General features: G+C 45.2%; 1 protein-coding gene across 1 annotated transcript in view; it reads right to left on the bottom strand.

The window, feature by feature from the left end:
* Positions 1–19795, bottom strand: part of stard10 (StAR related lipid transfer domain containing 10) — a 42422-nt gene that overhangs the window by 12098 nt on the left and 10529 nt on the right. Inside the window, exon 4 of the mRNA XM_064975279.1 lies at positions 7701–7818. Within this exon, the coding sequence (XP_064831351.1) occupies positions 7701–7818 (118 nt within the window). The remainder of the gene's footprint in view (positions 1–7700; positions 7819–19795) is intronic.

Below are 19795 nucleotides of genomic sequence, written 5' to 3'. Positions count from 1 at the left end.
CAGGAGCTCTATAAGAAACTTCAGGCTCTCAAATGTAAAAAAGCCTGCAGACCTGATGGCATCCTAAATGAGATGCTCAAACTCACTAGTGCAAAATTTCAATTGGCTTAAAACTGTTTAATTTGATCCTGAGTGTTGGTTATTTCCCTGACATCTGGAATCAAGGACTCATAACCCCAATCTTTAAGAACGGAGACAAATGTGACCCCAACAATTACAGGCATTTGTGTGAACAGTAACCTGGGGAAGGTTTTCTGTAGTATTATAAATGTAAGAGTTCTCAACTTCCTTAATAAGCACAATGTCTTGAGTAAAAGACAAATTGGATTCATACCAAAACATCGCACAACTGATCATATTTACACCCTGATAGATAAACATGTCTACCAAAATAATACCAAAATATATGCCTGCTTTATCGACTTCCAAAAAGCATTTGATTGGTGTAGGAAGAATGAGACCATTCTGTCAGTGTACTATAGAATTAACCAGAGCTGTTTTGCACGCGTGACCAATTGCGCGCCGTTCATTGTTTTTCCTTTCTATTGAATACACTATTGTCCGGTTGAAATATTATCGATCATTTAGACAATAGACAACCTGAGGATTAATTATAAACATCATTTGACATGTTTAGACAAACTTTACCGGTACTATTAGGATGTAGTCATCTGCATGTTGTGACCGCAGTTATCAAACAAAATGAACATTTATTGTGTAACAGGGACTCGTGATTGCAACCAGATTTAGATCAAAGGTAAGTGATGAATTTTCTCTCTATTTCTGACTTTTGTGACTCCTCTACTTGGCTTGAAAATGTTTGTATGCTTTTGTAAGCGGGGCGTTGTCCACAGATAATCGCATGGTATGCTTTCGCTGTACGGCCTATCCTAAAAAGGTTTTAATAAGCACAATGTCTTGAGTAAACGCCAAATTGGATTTATATCAAAACATCACACAACTCATCATATTTACACCCTACACACCCTGATAGATAAACATGTCCACCAAAATAATACCAAAATATACTCTTGCTTTATCGACTTCAAAAGGCATTTGATTCTATTTGGCATACAGGACTGTTCTACAAAGTTATTGAAAGTGGTGTAGGGGGTAAAACATACGACATAATTAAATCAATGTATACTGGCAATACGTGCAGCATTAAAATTGGTTAGAAAATAACTGAATTCTTTAACCAGGGGCAGAGCCTTCGCCAGGGTTGCAATCTGAGCCCTGCACTCTTCAATATTTACATCAATGAATTGGCCACTATTCTCAAAAAATCGTCAGCCCCTGGTGTTAGTCTCCACAATTCAGAAGTTAAATGCCTGCTCTTCACAGATGACCTATGCCTGCTGTCACCCACAGCACATGGCCTACAGCAGAGCCTGGACCTGCTCGAGCAGTACTGCCAGACCTGGGCCCTGGTAGTAAAACCCCAAAAATACTAAAATAATGATTTGCCAGAGAAGATCCAGATCTCAGGAAATTAGACCAAAGTTCTCAATTGGTACAAAGTATATAGAGTACTGCTCACACTACAATTACTGAGGTTTAAAAATAAGCTCAACTGGACACCTTAATGAGGCAGTGAATGAACAGAGAGAGAAAGCATGTAGGGCATTCTACACCATTAAAAAGCTAATTCAAATTGAAAGACCTAAATTTGGCTAAAACTAATTGAATATGGCAGCAAGGTGTGGGGTCCACTTGCAAAACGAGATTTCGTCAAATGGGACAAACACCTCATTTAAACCCTGCATGCAGAATTCTGTAAGATTCTCATACATGTCCAGAGGAAAACTACAAACAATGCATCCAGGGCAGAATTAGGCCAATATCCACTAATAATAAAAACTCAAAAAAGAGCAATTAAGTTTTGGAAACATCTAAAATACAGTGACCCCCTCTCATATCATTACCAAGCCCTGCAATGCCAAGAGCTGAGCAAAGAAAAGAGTCCCCTCATCCAGCTGGTCCTGAGTTCACAAACCTGTTCTACTAACACACTGAAGCCTCAGTCCCCTCATCCAGCTGGTCCTGGGGCTGAGTTGACAAACCTGTTCTACTAACACACTGAAGCCTCAGGACCAGAACATCCAATCAATCAGAATAAACCAAGTTACAACACAGTCAAAACAAAACAACATTGCTTATTGGGAAACACAAGCACAAAGATAAATGCAGTGCTATCTGGCCCTAAATCGACAGTACACCGTGGCTAAATATTTGGCCATGGTTACTGATCAAAACCTTAGAAAAACCTTGACAAAGTACAGGCTCAGTGAGCACAGCCTTGCCATTGAGAAGGGGAGACAGAGGAAAACCTGGCTCCCTGTAGAGGAAAGGCTGTGCAACCACTGCACCACAGCAGAACCTGAGACAGAGCTGCATTTCCTGACAAAATGTCAAAAATATAAAACAATTAAAGAGCGTCATTTCCCCAAATTTGAAACCTTTATTCAAGGTTTCTAAGACCTCTCTGATGAGAATAGGCTACCCGTCCTGTTGGGGGAGGATGCAGAGAGCTGTGGGTTGGCAGCGCACTACATTGCTGCCTGCCATATGTTGAGGGACAGTGTCTGACAGACCAATCAACCTGCACATGTACTCTACTATGCTTATTGTTAAATGTATAGTTATTTTGACCCTTGGTTGTTGTTGTTTGATTCTCTTTTTTTTCATATTGTAAATATCCAAAATAAGCTTTGGCAAATGTACATTGTTACGTCATGCCAATAAAGCAAATTAAATTGAATTGAGAGAGAGAACAAGAGAGAGAGATGGAGAACGAGAGAGAGAGAGATGGAGAACGAGAGAGAGAGATGGAGAACGAGAGAGAGAGAGATGGAGAACGAGAGAGAGAGAGATGGAGAACGAGAGAGAGAGAGATGAGAACGAGAGAACAAGAACGAGAGAGAGAGAACAAGAACGAGAGAGAGAGAGATGAGAACGAGAGAGAGAGAGATGGAAAACGAGAGAGAGAGAGATGAGAACGAGAGAGAGAGAGATGGAGAACGAGAGAGAGAGAGATGAGAACGAGAGAGAGAGAGAGATGGAGAACGAGAGAGAGAGAGATGGAGAACGAGAGAGAGAACAAGAACGAGAGAGAGAGAGAGATGGAGAACGAGAGAGAGAACGAGAGAGAGAACAAGAACGAGAGAGAGCTTCAGAGCCACCCAGACGAGGCCTCCCACCCCCCTGCCTCCCACCGCAGACCCACACCTGGAGGAGCCACAGCCCGGAAGGCAGAGTTACGCACAGGCTGAGAGAGGAGCAACTGGCCCAGCCCCCACCAACCAAATGAGTGTACATTTGGTAGGCTGAGAGGGGACTCTTTTGGTAGGTACACCTACAGCTCATCCCTTGGCAGCAGCACTGTAGACTACTTCCTCACCGACCTAAACCCAGAGTCTCTCAGAACCTTCACAGTCAGCCTACTTACACCTCTCTCAGAGCCTTCACAGTCAGCCCACTAACACCTCTCTCAGAGCCTTCACAGTCAGCCCACTAACACCTCTCTCAGAGCCTTCACAGTCAGCCCACTAACACCTCTCTCAGAGCCTTCACAGTCAGCCCACTAACACCTCTCTCAGAGCCTTCACAGTCAGCCCACTAACACCTCTCTCTGAGCCTTCACAGTCAGGCCACTAACACCTCTCTCAGACCACAGTAAAATCACAGTGTATCTGAGAAGAGCAGAATCCAACCATGAAGCATTACGGCCCAATAAATTACATGGTACAAAATAGGCCTATAGATGGAGTGCAAACAGTAGACAGCTACCAAAAAGCAATTAGTAGCCATAAAATGCAATCTCTCCTGGACAACTTTTTAGCCTTAACATTCTCCTTCAGCAACGAAGGTGTAAATTTGGCTGTTTGGAACATACACTTTATATTTGTCAAATTAGCCTCCTTGGCTAATTTAAAGAAGCATAAGAGCAAATCAGAAATAACAGATAATGAAAAATGGTTTTATAATGATTGCAAAAATCTAAGGAAGTCATTGAGAAATATATCTAATGAAAAACACAGAGAACCAGACAACAAAAATATATGCCTTCAATATGGGGAAACACTGAAGCAACACAAACACACCCTGAGAACAAAAAAGCAACAGCACATTAGAAATCAGCTGGATGGAACTGAGGAATCCATAGAATCAAACCACTTCTGGGAGAATTGGAATACATTAAACAAACCTCATCATGAGGAATTGGCTATCCAAAATGGGGATATGTGGAGAAATCACTTTGCAAACCTCTACAGTAATATAACAAAGAGCCCAGAACAAAAAGATATTCATGAAAAATTACAAATCCTTGAATCAGCAGTCAAAGACTATCAGAATCCTGTGGATACACCAATACAGAAGAATCATTATTGGAAAAACGATGCACTCTCCAACCCAAAAAGGCCTGTGGTGCTGATGGTATGTTAAATGAAATGATCAAATATACAGACCACAAATTGGCTATACTCAAACTCTTCAACATTATCCTCACTGCAGGCATTTCCCCCGATATTTGAAACCAGGGTTTGATCACACCGATCTATAAAAATGGACACATTTGACACAAATAATTAGAGGAATTTGCGTTAACAACAACTTGGGGGAAATTCTCTGCAGTATTATAAATAGCAGACTACATCATTTCCTTGACAAACACAACGTCCTGAGCAGAAGCCAGATTGGATTTTTTTTTTTATATCGTACAACAGACCACATTTACACCCTCTACACTCTAATTGAGAAAAAATATCAACCAAAACAAAGGCAAAATCTACTCGTGTTTTGTAGATTTCAAGAAAGCATTTGATTCAATTTGGCACGAAGGTCTTTTTTCTAAACTAATTGAAAGTGGTATTGGAGGGAAAACATATGATACTATTAAATTAATGTACACTAAAAACAATTGTGCTGTTAAAATTGGCAACAAGCAAACAGACATCTTCTCACAGGGACGTGGAGTGAAACAAGGCTGCCCAATACGTCCAACACTATTTAACATCTACATTAACGAATTGGCAAAAACATTAGAAGAATCGGAAGCACCTGGTATCACCCTACACAACACTGAAATCAAGTGTCTGCTGTACGCAGATGACCAGGTGCTGCTGTCTCCCACTAAAGAGGGCTTATAGCAGCACCTAGATCACCTTCACAGGTTCTGTCAGACCTGGGCTCTGATGGTTAACCACAGGTTCTGTCAGACCTGGGCTCTGATCGTTAACCACAGGTTCTGTCAGACCTGGGCTCTGATGGTTAACCACAGGTTCTGTCAGACCTGGGCTCTGATGGTTAACCACAGGTTCTGTTAGACCTGGGCTCTGACCGTTAACCACAGGTTCTGTCAGACCTGGGCTCTGTCAGACCTGGGCTCTGACCGTTAACCTAAAAAAACTATATATATAATGATATTCCAAAAATGGTCCGGAAATCAGGATGACAAATATAAATTCTATTTGGACACAGTTCTATTAGAACACACCAAAAAATACACGTATCTAGGACTAAATATCAGCAACACAGGTAGCTTTCACATGGCTGTGAATGAGCTGAGAGACAAAGCAAGAAGAGCATTCTATGCCATTAAAAGAAACATCAAAATCGAAATTCCAATTAGAATCTGGCTCAAAATGTTTCAATCAGTTATAGAACCAGTTGCTCTATATGGCAGTGAAGTATGGGGTCCACTCTCTATTAATGAATTTATCAAATGGGACAAATATCCAATTGAAATACTGCCTGCAGAGTTTGGCAAGACTGTATTGCAAGTGCAAATAAAAACTCCAAATAACGCATGTAGAGCAGAATTGGGCCAATACCCCCTCCTCATTCGAATAGAAAAAAGAGCCATCAAATTTTACAACCATCTAAAAACAAGTGACCCCAAAACATTCCATCACACAGCTCTACAATGTCAAGAGATTTAAAAAAAGAAGAGTCCCCTCAGCCAGCTGGTTCTGAAGCTCAGTTCACCAACCCAAACCAATCCCATAGAGCTTCAGGACAGCACTCAGCCAGCTGGTTCTGAGGCTCAGTTCACCAACCCAAACCAATCCCATAGAGCCTCAGGACAGCACTCAGCCAGCTGGTTCTGAGGCTCAGTTCACCAACCCCAACCAATCCCATAGAACTTCAGGACAGCACTCAGAAAATCTGGCCCAACCAAATCAACACAAAACAAAAATAAAAATATATCACCTATTGGAAAGACACCACAAAAAATCAAAGTAAACTTCAATGCTATTTGGCTCTCAACAGATAGTACATGGTGGCAGACTATCTGACCACTGTGACTGATAGAAAACTGAGGAAAACACTGACTAGGTACAGACTCAGTGAGCACAGTCTGGCAATAGAGACTGGTCATCACAGACAAACCTGGCTGCCCAGAGAGGACAGGCTGTGCTCACTCCAGGGGAGAGGTAGAGACAGAGCTACATTTCCTATTACACTATGACAAATACTCAGACCTAAGATAATATTTCTTTCCCAAAATTATAATTCAATATAAAGAATTTGAAACTATAAAAGATGAAGAAAAAAATCTAATATTTATTGGGTGAAAAGCCAAAATGTGCAGTTTTGGCAACCAAATGTGTCCTCCTGCCACAACCTGAGGCACAGCCAGTGAAAAGTGCAATGTAATGTCAATATTATTTCCCATCTTGTTTTGTTTTGTCTTTCATACCAGTTCATGTCTTCTCAGTCATGTTGACACTGGTCCACTACCATTGCTTTAATAAATTGTTGCTCTCATTAATAGTTGTAGTTGTTAATGGTAATGGTAATCCCATGTCCACTACTACTATTATTATTGCTGTTGGTCCCACCATTATATATATATATATAATTATTTTTTTTATTTTTTATTTTTTCTATATGTATACTTTGACAATGTGAGTAATAATGAACTTGCAATAAAGTAAATTGAATTGAATTGAATTGAGAGAGATGGAGAACGAGAGAGAGAGAGAGAGAGATGGAGAACGAGAGAGAGAGATGGAGAACGAGAGAGAGAGAGAGGAGAGAGAGAGAACGAGAGAGAGAGAGAGATGGAGAACGAGAGAGAGAGAGAGATGGAGAACGAGAGAGAGAGATAGAGAGAGATGGAGAACGAGAGAGAGAGAGAGAGAGAGATGGAGAACGAGAGAGAGAGATGGAGAACGAGAGAGAGAGAGAGAGATGGAGAACGAGAGAGAGAGAGAGAGATGGAGAACGAGAGAGAGATGGAGAACGAGAGAGAGAGAGAGATGGAGAGATGGAGAGAGAGAGAGAGATGGAGAACGAGAGAGAGAGAGCGATGGAGAACGAGAGAGAGATGGAGATGGAGAGAGAGAGAGAGAGAGCGATGGAGAACGAGAGAGAGAGAGAGATGGAGAACGAGAGAGAGAGAGATGGAGAACGGGAGAGAGAGATGCGGGACTGTCCCTGTCCTACAGATCCATAGTTACTATGGCGATTTCTGTTGAAAGAAGGTCCTGAGTATGAATCATTCATTAACTCTCCAAGCACATTAACCACCTGGTGGCTCCTGAGAGGACAGCTGATAATGTCTGGAATGGAGTGAATGGAATGGTATCAAACATGTGGTTTCCATGTGATTCATACCATTCCATTCTCCATTCCAGCCATTACTATGAGCCGTCCTCCCCTCAGAAACCTCCACTGAGTCTTGTGTGTATTACCTTTTGGGTCCACGTGTGCCAGGTAGGTAAGAGTGCAGTGGTTCGGTCCGTGGCTCTGGATCAGGTAGCCAGTCTGGATGGACACAGCTCGTACCATGTCCTTCTTTGGGGGGTATTTCTACAGGAACAGTGGAACAGCCCTAGTTAGCACAGAACACCCCTATCTGAGCAAATGGTCTCAACCACTGACACTAGGTTAAATTGCTGTAAATACAATTGACTCCAGATATTTGGGTTTGTTTTGCATGAGGTCACAAGAACATGCTGTCATGACTTCCACCGAAGTCGGCTCCTCTCCTTGTTCAGGAATGTAACGGTTTTCTTTACTTGAAGGAGAGGAGGACCAAAACGCAGCGTGGTTATATTGATTCATGTTTAATAAAAAAAGATAAACACGAACAAGACAAAACAATAAACGTGGAAAACCAAAAACAGCCCTATCTGGTGCAAACACAGAGACAGGAACAATCACCCACAAACACATAGTGAAACCCAGGCTACCTAAGTATGATTCTCAATCAGAGACAACTAATGACACCTGCCTCTGATTGAGAACCATACTAGGCCGAAACATAGAAATACCCAAACCATAGAAAAACAAACAGACTGCCCACCCCAACTCACGCCCTGACCATACTAAATAATGACAAAACAAAGGAAATAAAGGTCAGAACGTGACAGTACCCCCCCCCCCCAAAGGTGCAGACTCTGGCCGCAAAACCTTAACCTATAGGGGAGGGTCTGGGTGGGCGTCTGTCCGCGGTGGCGGCTCAGGCGCAGGACGCGGACCCCACTTCACCAACGTCTTAGTCCGCCTTCTTGTCCGCTTCCGTGGCCTCCTAACCACGGTGACCCTACTAAATGACCCACTGGACTGAGGGGCAGCTCTGGACAGAGGGGCGGAAGCTCTGGACAGAGGGGCGGAAGCTCTGGACAGAGGGGCGGAAGCTCTGGACAGAGGGGCGGAAGCTCTGGACAGAGGGGCGGAAGCTCTGGACAGAAGGGCAGGGGCTCTGGGCTGAGGGGCTCTGGCGCCTCTGGGCTGACTGGCGGCACTGGCGGCCCCTGGCTGACTGGCGGCACTGGCGGCTCCTTGCAGACTGGCGGCTCTGGGCAGACTGGCGGCCCCTGGCTGACTGGCGGCCCCTGGCTGACTGGCGGCCCCTGGCTGACTGGCAGCACTGGCGGCTCCTTGCAGACTGGCGGCCCCTGGCTGACTGGCAGCACTGGCGGCTCCTTGCAGACTGGCGGCACTGGCGGCCCCTGGCTGACTGGCGGCCCCTGGCTGACTGGCGTCCCCTGGCTGACTGGCGGCACTGGCGGCACTGGCGTCCCCTGGCTGACTGGCGACTCTGATGGCGCTGGGCAGACGGGAAGCTCCGGCAACGCTGGACTGTGTAGCTCTGGCGCCTCTGGAATGATGGGCTCTAGCGCCTCTGGACTGAGGGGCTGGAGCTCTGGCAGCGCCGAACAGGCGGGAGACTCCGGCAGCGCTGGAGAGGAGGAAGGCTCTAGCAGCGCTGGACAGGCGGGAGACTCCAGCAGCGCTGGAGAGGAGGAAGGCTCTGGCAGCGCTGGACAGGCGGGAGACTCCAGCAGCGCTGTAACGGGTGGGAGACTCCGGCAGCGCTGGAGAGGAGGAAGGCTCTAGCAGCGCTGGACAGGCGGGAGACTCCAGCAGCGCTGGAGAGGAGGAAGGCTCCGGCAGCATTGGACAGGCGGGAGCACCTGTAGGGATGAGACGGAGAGACAGCCTGGTGCGGGGGGCTGGCACCGGAGGGCTGGTGCGTGGAGGTGGTACCGGATAGACCGGACCGTGCAGGCGCACTGGAGCTCTTGAGCACCGAGCCTGCCCAACCTTACACGGTTGAATGCTCCCGGTCGCCCTGCCAGTGCGGCGAGGTGGAATAGCCCGTACTGGGCTATGCAGGCGAACCGGGGACACCGTGCGCAAGGCTGGTGCCATGTAAGCCGGCCCAAGGAGACGCACTGGGGACCAGATGCGTACAGCCGGCTTCATGGCTCTTGGCTCGATGCTCACTCTAGCCCGGCCGATACGCGGAGCCGGTATGTACCGCACCGGGCTATGCACACGCACTGGGGACAACGTGCGCTCCACCGCATAACACGGTGCCTGCCCGGTCTCTCTCGCCCCCCGGTAAGCACAAGAAGTTGGCGCAGGTCTCCTACCTGGCTTCGCCACGCTTCCAGTGTGCCCCCCCAAGAAATTTTGGGGCTGACCCTCGGGCTTCCTACCGCGCCGCCGTGCTTGTCTCTCCAACTCCATTCTCCTATACCCCTCTTCGCACTGCTCCAGCGAATCCCAGGCGGGCTCCGGGCACACTTCCTGGGTCGACCGCCCACCTGTCTATTTCCTCCCATGTAGTATAGTCCATACTCTTGCCGTCCAAAACGTCCTCCCATGTCCATTCCTCTTTTCGCTGCTCCTGCTGCCGCTGCCTGTCACCACGCCACTTGGTCCTGTTGTGGTGGTGGATTCTTTCCTGTCTCTGTGTTTGCACCAGATAGGGCTGTTTTGGGTTTTCACGTTTCTTGTTTTGTTAGTTTGTTCATGTGTAGAGTCTTTATTAAAGAACCATGAATAGAAACCACGCTGCATTTTGGTCTGCCTCTCATTCAACACAAGAAAACCGTTACAAGGAAGCGTTCGGCGATCGACGTCTCATTTTTTATATTCCATTTGTTTTGTCTTGTTTCCATACACACCTGGTTTTCATTCCCTAATCACACTGAATGTATTTAGTGCTTTCGTTTGGACCGGAATGAAAAGTGCGCCAGTTAACGACACTCTGCTCTCCTGCACCTGACTTCGCCTCCAGTATACACCCTTAACATACCTTAACCTGTTGATGCTCTGGGGGCGCTATTTCATTTTTGGATGAAAAACGTTCCCGTTTTAAACAAGATATTTTGTCACAAAAAGATGCTCGACTATGCATATAATTGATAGCTTTCGAAAGAAAACACTCTGACGTGTCCAGAACTACCAAGATATTTTCCGTGCCCTAGAACGTGAGCTTCAGGCAAAACCAAGATGAGACGGCATCCAGGAAATGAGCAGGATTTTTGAGGCTCTGTTTTCCATTGTCTCCTTATATGGCTGTGAATAATGAGCCTGCCCTTTCTGTCGTTTCCCCAAGGTGTCTGCAGCATTGTGACGTATTTTAGGCAGATCATTGGAAGATTGACCATAAGAGACCACATTTACCAGGTGTCCGCCCGGTGACCGGAATTGGTGAAAAAGTCAGCTGCCAGTATTTTTCCATGGGATACAGAGAGGAAAGCAAGCTTCCACGAACTGCATATCAATGAAGAGATATGTGAAAAAACACCTTGAGGATTGATTCCAAACAACATTTGCCATGTTTCGGTCGATATTATGTAGTTAATTCGGAAAAGTTTTACGTTGTAGGTGACTGAATTTTCGGTTCGTTTCGGTAGCCAGACGCAATGTAGAAAACGGAACGATTTCTCCTACACACAGACGCTTTCAGGAAAAACTGCCATTTGGTATGTAACTGAGAGTCTCCTCATTGAAAACATCAGAAGCTCTTCAAAGGTAAATGATTTTATTTATTTGGTTATCTGGTTTTTGTGAAAATAAATGCTACTCAAAATGCTATGCTAGCTTTGCATACTTTACACAAATTAGTCAATTTCTATGGTTCAAAAGCATATTTTGAAAATCTGAGATGACAGTGTTGTTAAGAAAAAATGAGAGCAGACGCATTATTTTCATTTTATTTCAGAAATCGTTAACGTTGCGTTATGCTAATGAGCCTGAGGCTTTAGTCACGATCCCGGATCCGGGATGGGGAGTTCCAAGATTAAGGGAACATTTCGACATTTTCTGTATGGTTAGTGAAAAAGTCCATATTGCAAATGTACTGTCCCTTACTAGACGCCCGAAAACATTTGTTAAATTCGGGGACGGCGTCGGGCCGAGCGGCAGGGCCAGACCTACCGGGAAGTCATCAAATGAACTTTGTCGGACATTCGGTTTTTGTTTTATAAAATAATCAAATTTTGGTCATTTTTCCGCTATCCCGGAAAATCCCACAAGAGGGCATAAGCAATCATACTGCAATTTGACAAAACATCACGATACACGACGGGCCTTATCTAGAAAACTGAAAATATTTCGAAGCCGAAACTTGGTGAGCATAGGTTTGGCATAATGGGCAGTTGGCCCCGAACAAGATGGCGTCTAGGCCTCAACGGTTTTTGAGTTATGGCCATTTTTCTGGGATTAAAGGTCCAAAATGAAAATAGAGAAATTATTTTTTACTTCACGTCAAGGAGCCTCCGGTGTCAATAAAAAAAAAAATCTGCCATTTATCTATCGTCATTTAAGAGAAATCGTACAATGACAGATTTGTGATGTTCAAATATAGGTGTTTTTTTTTCAACGTTTACAGATCCAGTTGCAGGGTGTTCATACGAATATTTTTAAAGTGTGCTGCGGAGCTCTGCGAGATTTCTGTGATTTTCTATGATTTTCTGAAATAACACACACTCACTAAACCCTCCGTAAATAACTCAGTTCTTAACGTAAAGACTTAAAACTCAGGATTCTGTAAAGGCATACCCCAATGAGGATATGAGTTTATTTATAGCTTCCTGTGCCAACGGAAAGTGCCTTAAATGGTGTCATAGTGGCTGTATCCAAGGGTTAAAAAGGTCAGATCTTTTCAAAACTTCATATGTGTGATTAGGCAACCCTCCTGAACTGTAAAATCAGTCATTTCTCCCAACAGATGTCAAAGAAAAGCTCTCACACACACACACAGCAAGGATGGAGTGACAAAGCGTGGTGTTTAAAGACACAGAGAGCAGGCAATGGCATAAACATAATCCCAAGGCCGTGCCGAGTTCAACGAGATATCCCGCTTGACCGTAGCTCACTCGGTCTAAGCGCAGCGACCATGAGAAAAGTAGGCCCAATATGAAGCCTGCACCAGAACGTCATTTGATTTTGGGTGACAGCGGCGGAACCGTTAGGTTTAGAAGGACAATTCAAACACAGGACTGTTCCTAAGGTCCTCCCGATCTGTGCAAGCCTAACCTTGACCGTGTGGCATTAACCCTTCACAGTTAAAAGAAGGTGTTTACATCAAACAGTTTGCATTGACTTCTCTACCCATAGGAATACATTGCCTTCACCTCTAAATTCAACCTGAAGCCTATGTGGGTTATGAATGCCTTATGAACTTGTCTTCTATGACAGTCCATCAGACCACTATGAGGTCTACCTGTGTCGATTCTAAGCTTCCTGGAGCAACCGGAAGTGGTTAAATTCACCCAAAAGGTATTTGGATGTAGATCACCAGCAAAGGTGAAAATGACTCTGCATTCAACCCTGTGTAGATCATTCAATTCTCAACTTAAAGACTTAAAACTCAGGATTCTGTAAGTGTCTATGTCAATCAAGACATGTGTTTACTTATAGCTTCCTGTGCCAACCGGAAGTGCCTTTAATTGGGTCACACTGTCTGTTTTGAAGGGTTAGAAAAGTCACATCTCTCCAAAACGTCATATGTGTGACTAGGTAACCCTCCTGAACTGTAAATCAGTCATTTCACCCAGCAGATGTTAAAGAAAAGCTCTCTCACACACACACAGCAAGGATGGAGTAGAAAAGTGCGGTGCCTAAAGACACAGAGAGCGGGCAATGGCATAAACATAATCCCTAGGCCGTGCCGAGTACAACGAGATATCCCGCTTGACCGTAGCTCGCTCGGTCTGAGAGCAGCGAGCATTAGAAAAGTAGGCCCAAAATGAAGCCTGCACCACAATGTCATTTGATTTTGGGTGACAGCGGCGGAACCGTTAGGTTTAGAAAGACAATTCAACCACAGGAATGTTCCTAAGGTCCTTCCGATCCATGCAAGCCTAAGTTTGACCGTGTGGCATTAACCCTTAACAGTAAAACAGGTTTTTTGATCTCATAGAATACAATGATATCTCTCCCCATAGGAATACATTGCCTGCTCCCATAAATTCAACCTGGAGTCTATATGGGTTATGAATGCCTTATGAACCTGTCTTCGGTACCAGTCCATCAGGCCACTATAAGGTCTACCTGTGTCGATTCTAAGCTTCCTGGACCAACCGGAAGTGGTTAAAATCGCCCTAAAAGTGTATACCCATACCCTGCCTGCAGTTTGATAGACATAGTGCATTGAACCCTGTGTAAATCAGTCAATTCTTAACGTAAAGACTTAAAACTCAGGATTCTGTAATAGAATACCCCAATGAGGATGTGTGTTGAGTTATAGCTTCCTGTGCCAACCGGAAGTGCCATAATTGGTGTCTCATGGGCTGTTTCGAGGGGTTAAAAAAATCAGATCTTTCCAAAACTTCATATATGTGATTAGGCAACCCCCATGAACTGTAAATCAGTCATTTTTCCCATAAAATTTCAAAGGAAAACTAAATCACACACACACACACAGCTTGGAAGTAGGGACCCATTGGGGTGCGTAGAGACAAACACTCACTGCATTAGTAAACCTTGTTGGAACTTTTAAAGAACCGTCAGACCTAGAGTTCCGAAACTTTAGAATCCTGTTCTAGACCTCAGGTCGATAGTGCGTGGTGAGTTACGGCGCTCTAGAAGGTTCTCGGACCGAGAAACAGCCTCGTACATTTGCAATGACTTCAATTCATTTTGACCATTACGAAAATGGCGACATTTAGAAATGTCCCAGAGTCACAAGACTAGGTGCATTGTGACCGTCTCGGCCCATAGAGACAGAACCCAACGTTTCTGTCCGATAGCTCATTCAAGGACCCCGTAGCAAGTAATTGAAAAAAGTGGATTTTCAGCACCAATTAGGGTTTTACTCGGACACCAAATGACCTATCGAGCCGAAACTTGGGATTCGGGGTCGCCTCAGCTAGGCCTACACATAACACAAGAAATGGACCCGCAGCTAGAACGTAACTACGTGTTTTATGGTTTGACCCGAAGGCGTTGTGAATTTTGGGCCAGCTCTGAAGTATGTGATACTTGGCTACTAAACGAGTTGGGAAAAGTGGGTTTGGTGTCAGTTTGTATCAGTTTAGTGGCAGAATGATATCAAATTGACTGATGGACGGTGACTTGCTGGTGACTCTTGTCCATTTGCAATATGTTTAAACGGTGAGGTACCATCACCAAAAGTGACATTCTGAAATCAACACTAACGAGCGATGGAGAGGTACCAGAATCACTCCCCAGCCATCCCGAGGTCATCGGGCCAGTCAATTTGGCATTCCTGCACGATTTTTATAGCATGACAAATTCGTGATCGGGCCAGTCAATTTGGCATTCCTGCAATTTTTATGGGTGAATGCCCAGTTAACCATATTGCAAATGCACAGTGACTTTGCAAAAGTGAGAAAACATTTGCAATATGTTTTAACAGTGAGATACCATCACCAAAAGTGACATTCTGAAATCAACCCTAACGAGCGATAGAGAGGTACCAGAATCACTGCCCAGCCATCCCGAGTTCATCGGGACAGTCAATTTTGCATTCCTGCACGATTTTCAGTGACTTTGAAAGTGAAGAAAACATTTGCAAATATGTTTTAACAGTGAGGTACCATCACCAAAAGTGACATTCTGAAATCAACCCTAACAAGCGATGGAAAGGTACCAGAATCACTGCCCAGCCATCCCGAGTTCATCGGGCCAGTCAATTTGGCATTCCTGCATGATTTTTATGGCATGACAAATTTCGTGATGGTGAATGCCCAGTTAACCATATTGCAAATGCACAGTGACTTTGCAAAAGTGATAAAACATCAACAAATGGACATTCTGAAATCAACCTTAACGAGCGATGGAGAGGACAGAATCACTGCCCAGCCATCCCGAGTTCATCGGGCCAGTCAATTTGGCATTCCTGCACGATTTTTATAGCATGACAAATTCGTGATGGTGAATGCCCAGTTAACCATATTGCAAATGCACAGTGACTTTGCAAAAGTGAGAAAACATAAACAAATGGACATGATGAAATCAACACCACGAGTGATTGAAAGGAACAACAATCACTGCCCGGCCATCCCGAGTTCATCAGGCCAGTCAATTTTGCATTTCTGCAGGATGTTTGAGCATGTCAAATTTTTGGGTGGTATTGTCCATCGTGTGTACTATGCCAATGGTTTCCTATTCATTTTTGTCCATTTCAGGGGGGAATTCCCTTACACATGCAAATATCCAAAGCAATTCAATCAAAATGAATTTGAATGAAAAAAATATGAACTGCCCTGCACTTAAACAGAGTTTAAATTTAAAATATGATATTCACTTACCAAGAGTTTAATGCACAAAGTAATATATATTCTGGAGGGGTAAAGTGATTCTCTCTCCTCTCCTGTAGATCTGCAGCTCTGTCATCAGACCATGTCTCACCCAATAACCCTCACCTCCCACTAAACCCAATAACCCTCACCTCCCACTAAACCCAATAACCCTCACCTCCCACTAAACCCAATAACTCTCACCTCCCACTAAACCCAATAACGCTCACCTCCCACTAAACCCAATAACTCTCATCTCCCACTAAACCCAATAACCCTCACCTCCCACTAAACCCAATAACTCTCACCTCCCACTAAACCCAATAACTCTCACCTCCCACTAAACCCAATAACCCTCACCTCCCACTAAACCCAATAACCCTCACCTCCCACTAAACCCAATAACCCTCACCTCCCACTAAACCCAATAAACCTCCCACTAAACCCAATAACCTCACCTCCCACTAAACCCAATAACCCTCACCTCCCACTAAACCCAATAACCCTCACCTCCCACTAAACCCAATAACCCTCACCTCCCACTAAACCCAATAACCCTCACCTCCCACTAAACCCAATAACCCTCACCTCCCACTAAACCCAATAACCCTCACCTCCCACTAAACCCAATAACCCTCACCTCCCACTAAACCCAATAACTCTCACCTCCCACTAAACCTCACCTCCCACTAAACCCAAAACCCTCACCTCCCACTAAACCTCACCTCCCACTAAACCCAATAACCCTCACCTCCCACTAAACCCAATAAACCTCACCTCCCACTAAACACAATAAACCTCACCTCCCACTAAACCCACTAAACCTCACCTCCCACTAAACCCAATAACCCTCACCTCCCACTAAACCCAATAACCCTCACCTCCCACTAAACCCAATAACCCTCACCTCCCACTAAACCCAATAACCCTCACCTCCCACTAAACCCAATAACTCTCACCTCCCACTAAACCTCACCTCCCACTAAACCCAATAACTCTCACCTCCCACTAAACCCAATAACTCTCACCTCCCACTAAACCCAATAACCCTCACCTCCCACTAAACCCAATAACCCTCACCTCCCACTAAACCCAATAACCCTCACCTCCCACTAAACCCAATAACCCTCACCTCCCACTAAACCCAATAACCCTCACCTCCCACTAAACCCAATAACCCTCACCTCCCACTAAACCCAATAACCCTCACCTCCCACTAAACTCAATAACCCTCACCTCCCACTAAACCCAATAACTCTCACCTCCCACTAAACCTCACCTTCCACTAAACCCAATAACTCTCACCTCCCACTAAACCCAATAACACTCACCGCCCACTAAATCCAATAACCCTCACCTCCCACTAAACCCAATAACCCTCACTAAACTCAATGTGAGAAAAGTAGCTATGTTTGTGTGGATGTTTTGTATGTGGTTGTATGTTGTTCTTTATCGTGTCTTGCAGGTTTGTTGAGTGTTTGCGTGTGTAAGCTTACAGCAGCAGCAGTCACGTGAGTTTTCCACTTAACATGGATCACACACACACACACACACACACACAGCACACGAGAGAGAGAGAGAGAGAGAAAGAAAGAGAAACATGTTGAGTGCTTCCTTCTAGACAGGATGCCTCGATCTTGCTGTTTTCCTCCACTGGGCAGAAAAACAACCAGAGCATGTGGGCCTAATTCCAAACCGAACCGTTATCCCCTTCCTTTCTGCCCTAGGTGACTAGTCTTGTCTGGTCTGATTGAACAGGAGAAAGGAGAGTGGTATTAAAAGGGTTCTAGAAGGCTCCTCCAATAAGCTCAAGTCAAGGTTCTACCATCTTGCTTTCAACTTCTCAAATGTCCTGAAGGACAGATTCTGAAGGACAGATCGGAAGGAGATACATTTTCAGTTTGGCATTGAGCCACTGTACTGTCTGAGTGATCTAACCAGGAGCTACCACTGCCTTATCCAGCGCACACACACGCGCACATGCACACAGGCTTTGTCCAGCATCAGCAGTGGCACGGAACAATAAAGCTTTATTCAAATGCCAGAGGATTATTTAACCAAATACAATCTTGCTAAAGTGAGCAAATAGTCCACTTAAACACACATTTAAACACGACACACCTTTATCAAACTGCATCTACGTAGACAAACACAACCAGTGAAGATACTCCAAGACATGTTCATTTAAATAGAGTGGACAGTCCCACTGTAGCATTTGTTTCCCAATGACGTCAAGAGAGACTAGGCTTCAGGTCTGTTCTCTTCTGTTTCTCCCTGTAGAGCATCACACAACCAGTTATAGTTAGAGTTATAGTACAGGAACAGGGTTGGAGAGCCCTGAGGGAGACTAGGCTTCAGGTCTGTTCTCTTCTGTTTCTCCCTGTAGAGCGTCGCACAACCAGTTATAGTTAGAGTTATAGTACAGGAACAGGGTTGGAGAGCCCTGAGGGAGACTAGGCTTCAGGTCTGTTCTCTTCTGTTTCTCCCTGTAGAGCGTCGCACAACCAGCTGGCTATCCACTTAAGACTTCCAATCGGGCTTCAGGGACATTCGGACATGTTGCTGACCCTTATCTGGTTTCTTCAGATCTACAAACTCTGAGGGGGATGTGCAGGATGGTCCAAGACTCCAACCCTGTTCCTGGAGACATACCGTCCTGTAGGTTCTCTCCAACCCTGTTCCTGGAGACATACCGTCCTGTAGGTTCTCTCTCCAACCCTGTTCCTGGAGACATACCGTCCTGAAGGTTCTCTCTCCAACCCTGTTCCTGGAGACATACCGTCCTGTAGGTTCTCTCCAACCCTGTTCCTGGAGACATACCGTCCTGTAGGTTCTCTCTCCAACCCTGTTCCTGGAGACATACCGTCCTGTAGGTTCTCTCTCCAACCCTGTTCCTGGAGACATAGTGTCCTGTAGGTTCTCTCTCCAACCCTGTTCCTGGAGACATAGCGTCCTGTAGATTCTCTCTCCAACCCTGTTCCTGGAGACATACCGTCCTGTAGGTTCTCTCTCCAACCCTGTTCCTGGAGACATACCGTCCTGTAGGTTCTCTCTCCAACCCTGTTCCTGGAGACATACCGTCCTGTAGGTTCTCTCTCCAACCCTGTTCCTGGAGACATACCGTCCTGTAGGTTCTCTCTCCAACCCTGTTCCTGGAGACATACCGTCCTGTAGGTTCTCTCTCCAACCCTGTTCCTGGAGACATACCGTCCTGTAGGTTCTCTCCAACCCTGTTCCTGGAGATATCGTCTACCGGTATAGTACAGTGTGACGACCCTCCCACTCTGTCTGCCGTATTCTGTCTTTGTTCTTGTTTCCTTATTAGGATACCGGTGGGCGGAGTTGGGGAGGGTCGTCAGCTACATGGGAAACACCTGGGCCAGGTGTGTCCCAGGATAAATAGACCTCTTCCACATTCATAGAAGAGACTCTCTCCATGCAGACACCTTTGTAGATTGAGCTTGTCACGAACCGGCTCAAAGCCCGTAACAAAGAGAGACAACGTGGAGACAAGGAGTAACAAAATATACATTTATTAACTAAAGCAACTAAGGAAAATATACAATGGTGTGTGTAATCAGTAGTGTAAGTGAGTGTTTTGCATGAATGTGATAATGCAGGGTGTTGAAAGGTGCCAATGCAAACAACCAAAAGGCCACCAAGAACCACAACACAATCTACAAAGGGGTGTGCATGGAGAGAGTCTCTTCTATGAATGTGGAAGAAATTCTATTTATCCTGGGACACACCTGGCCCAGGTGTTTCCCATGTAGCTGACGACC

Source organism: Oncorhynchus masou, chromosome 9, assembly GCF_036934945.1.
Source record: "Oncorhynchus masou masou isolate Uvic2021 chromosome 9, UVic_Omas_1.1, whole genome shotgun sequence".
NCBI classification, from domain to species: Eukaryota; Metazoa; Chordata; class Actinopteri; order Salmoniformes; family Salmonidae; genus Oncorhynchus; species Oncorhynchus masou.
The sequence above is the reverse complement of the archived record's forward strand: the minus strand, read 5'-3'. Positions and strand labels throughout refer to the sequence as shown.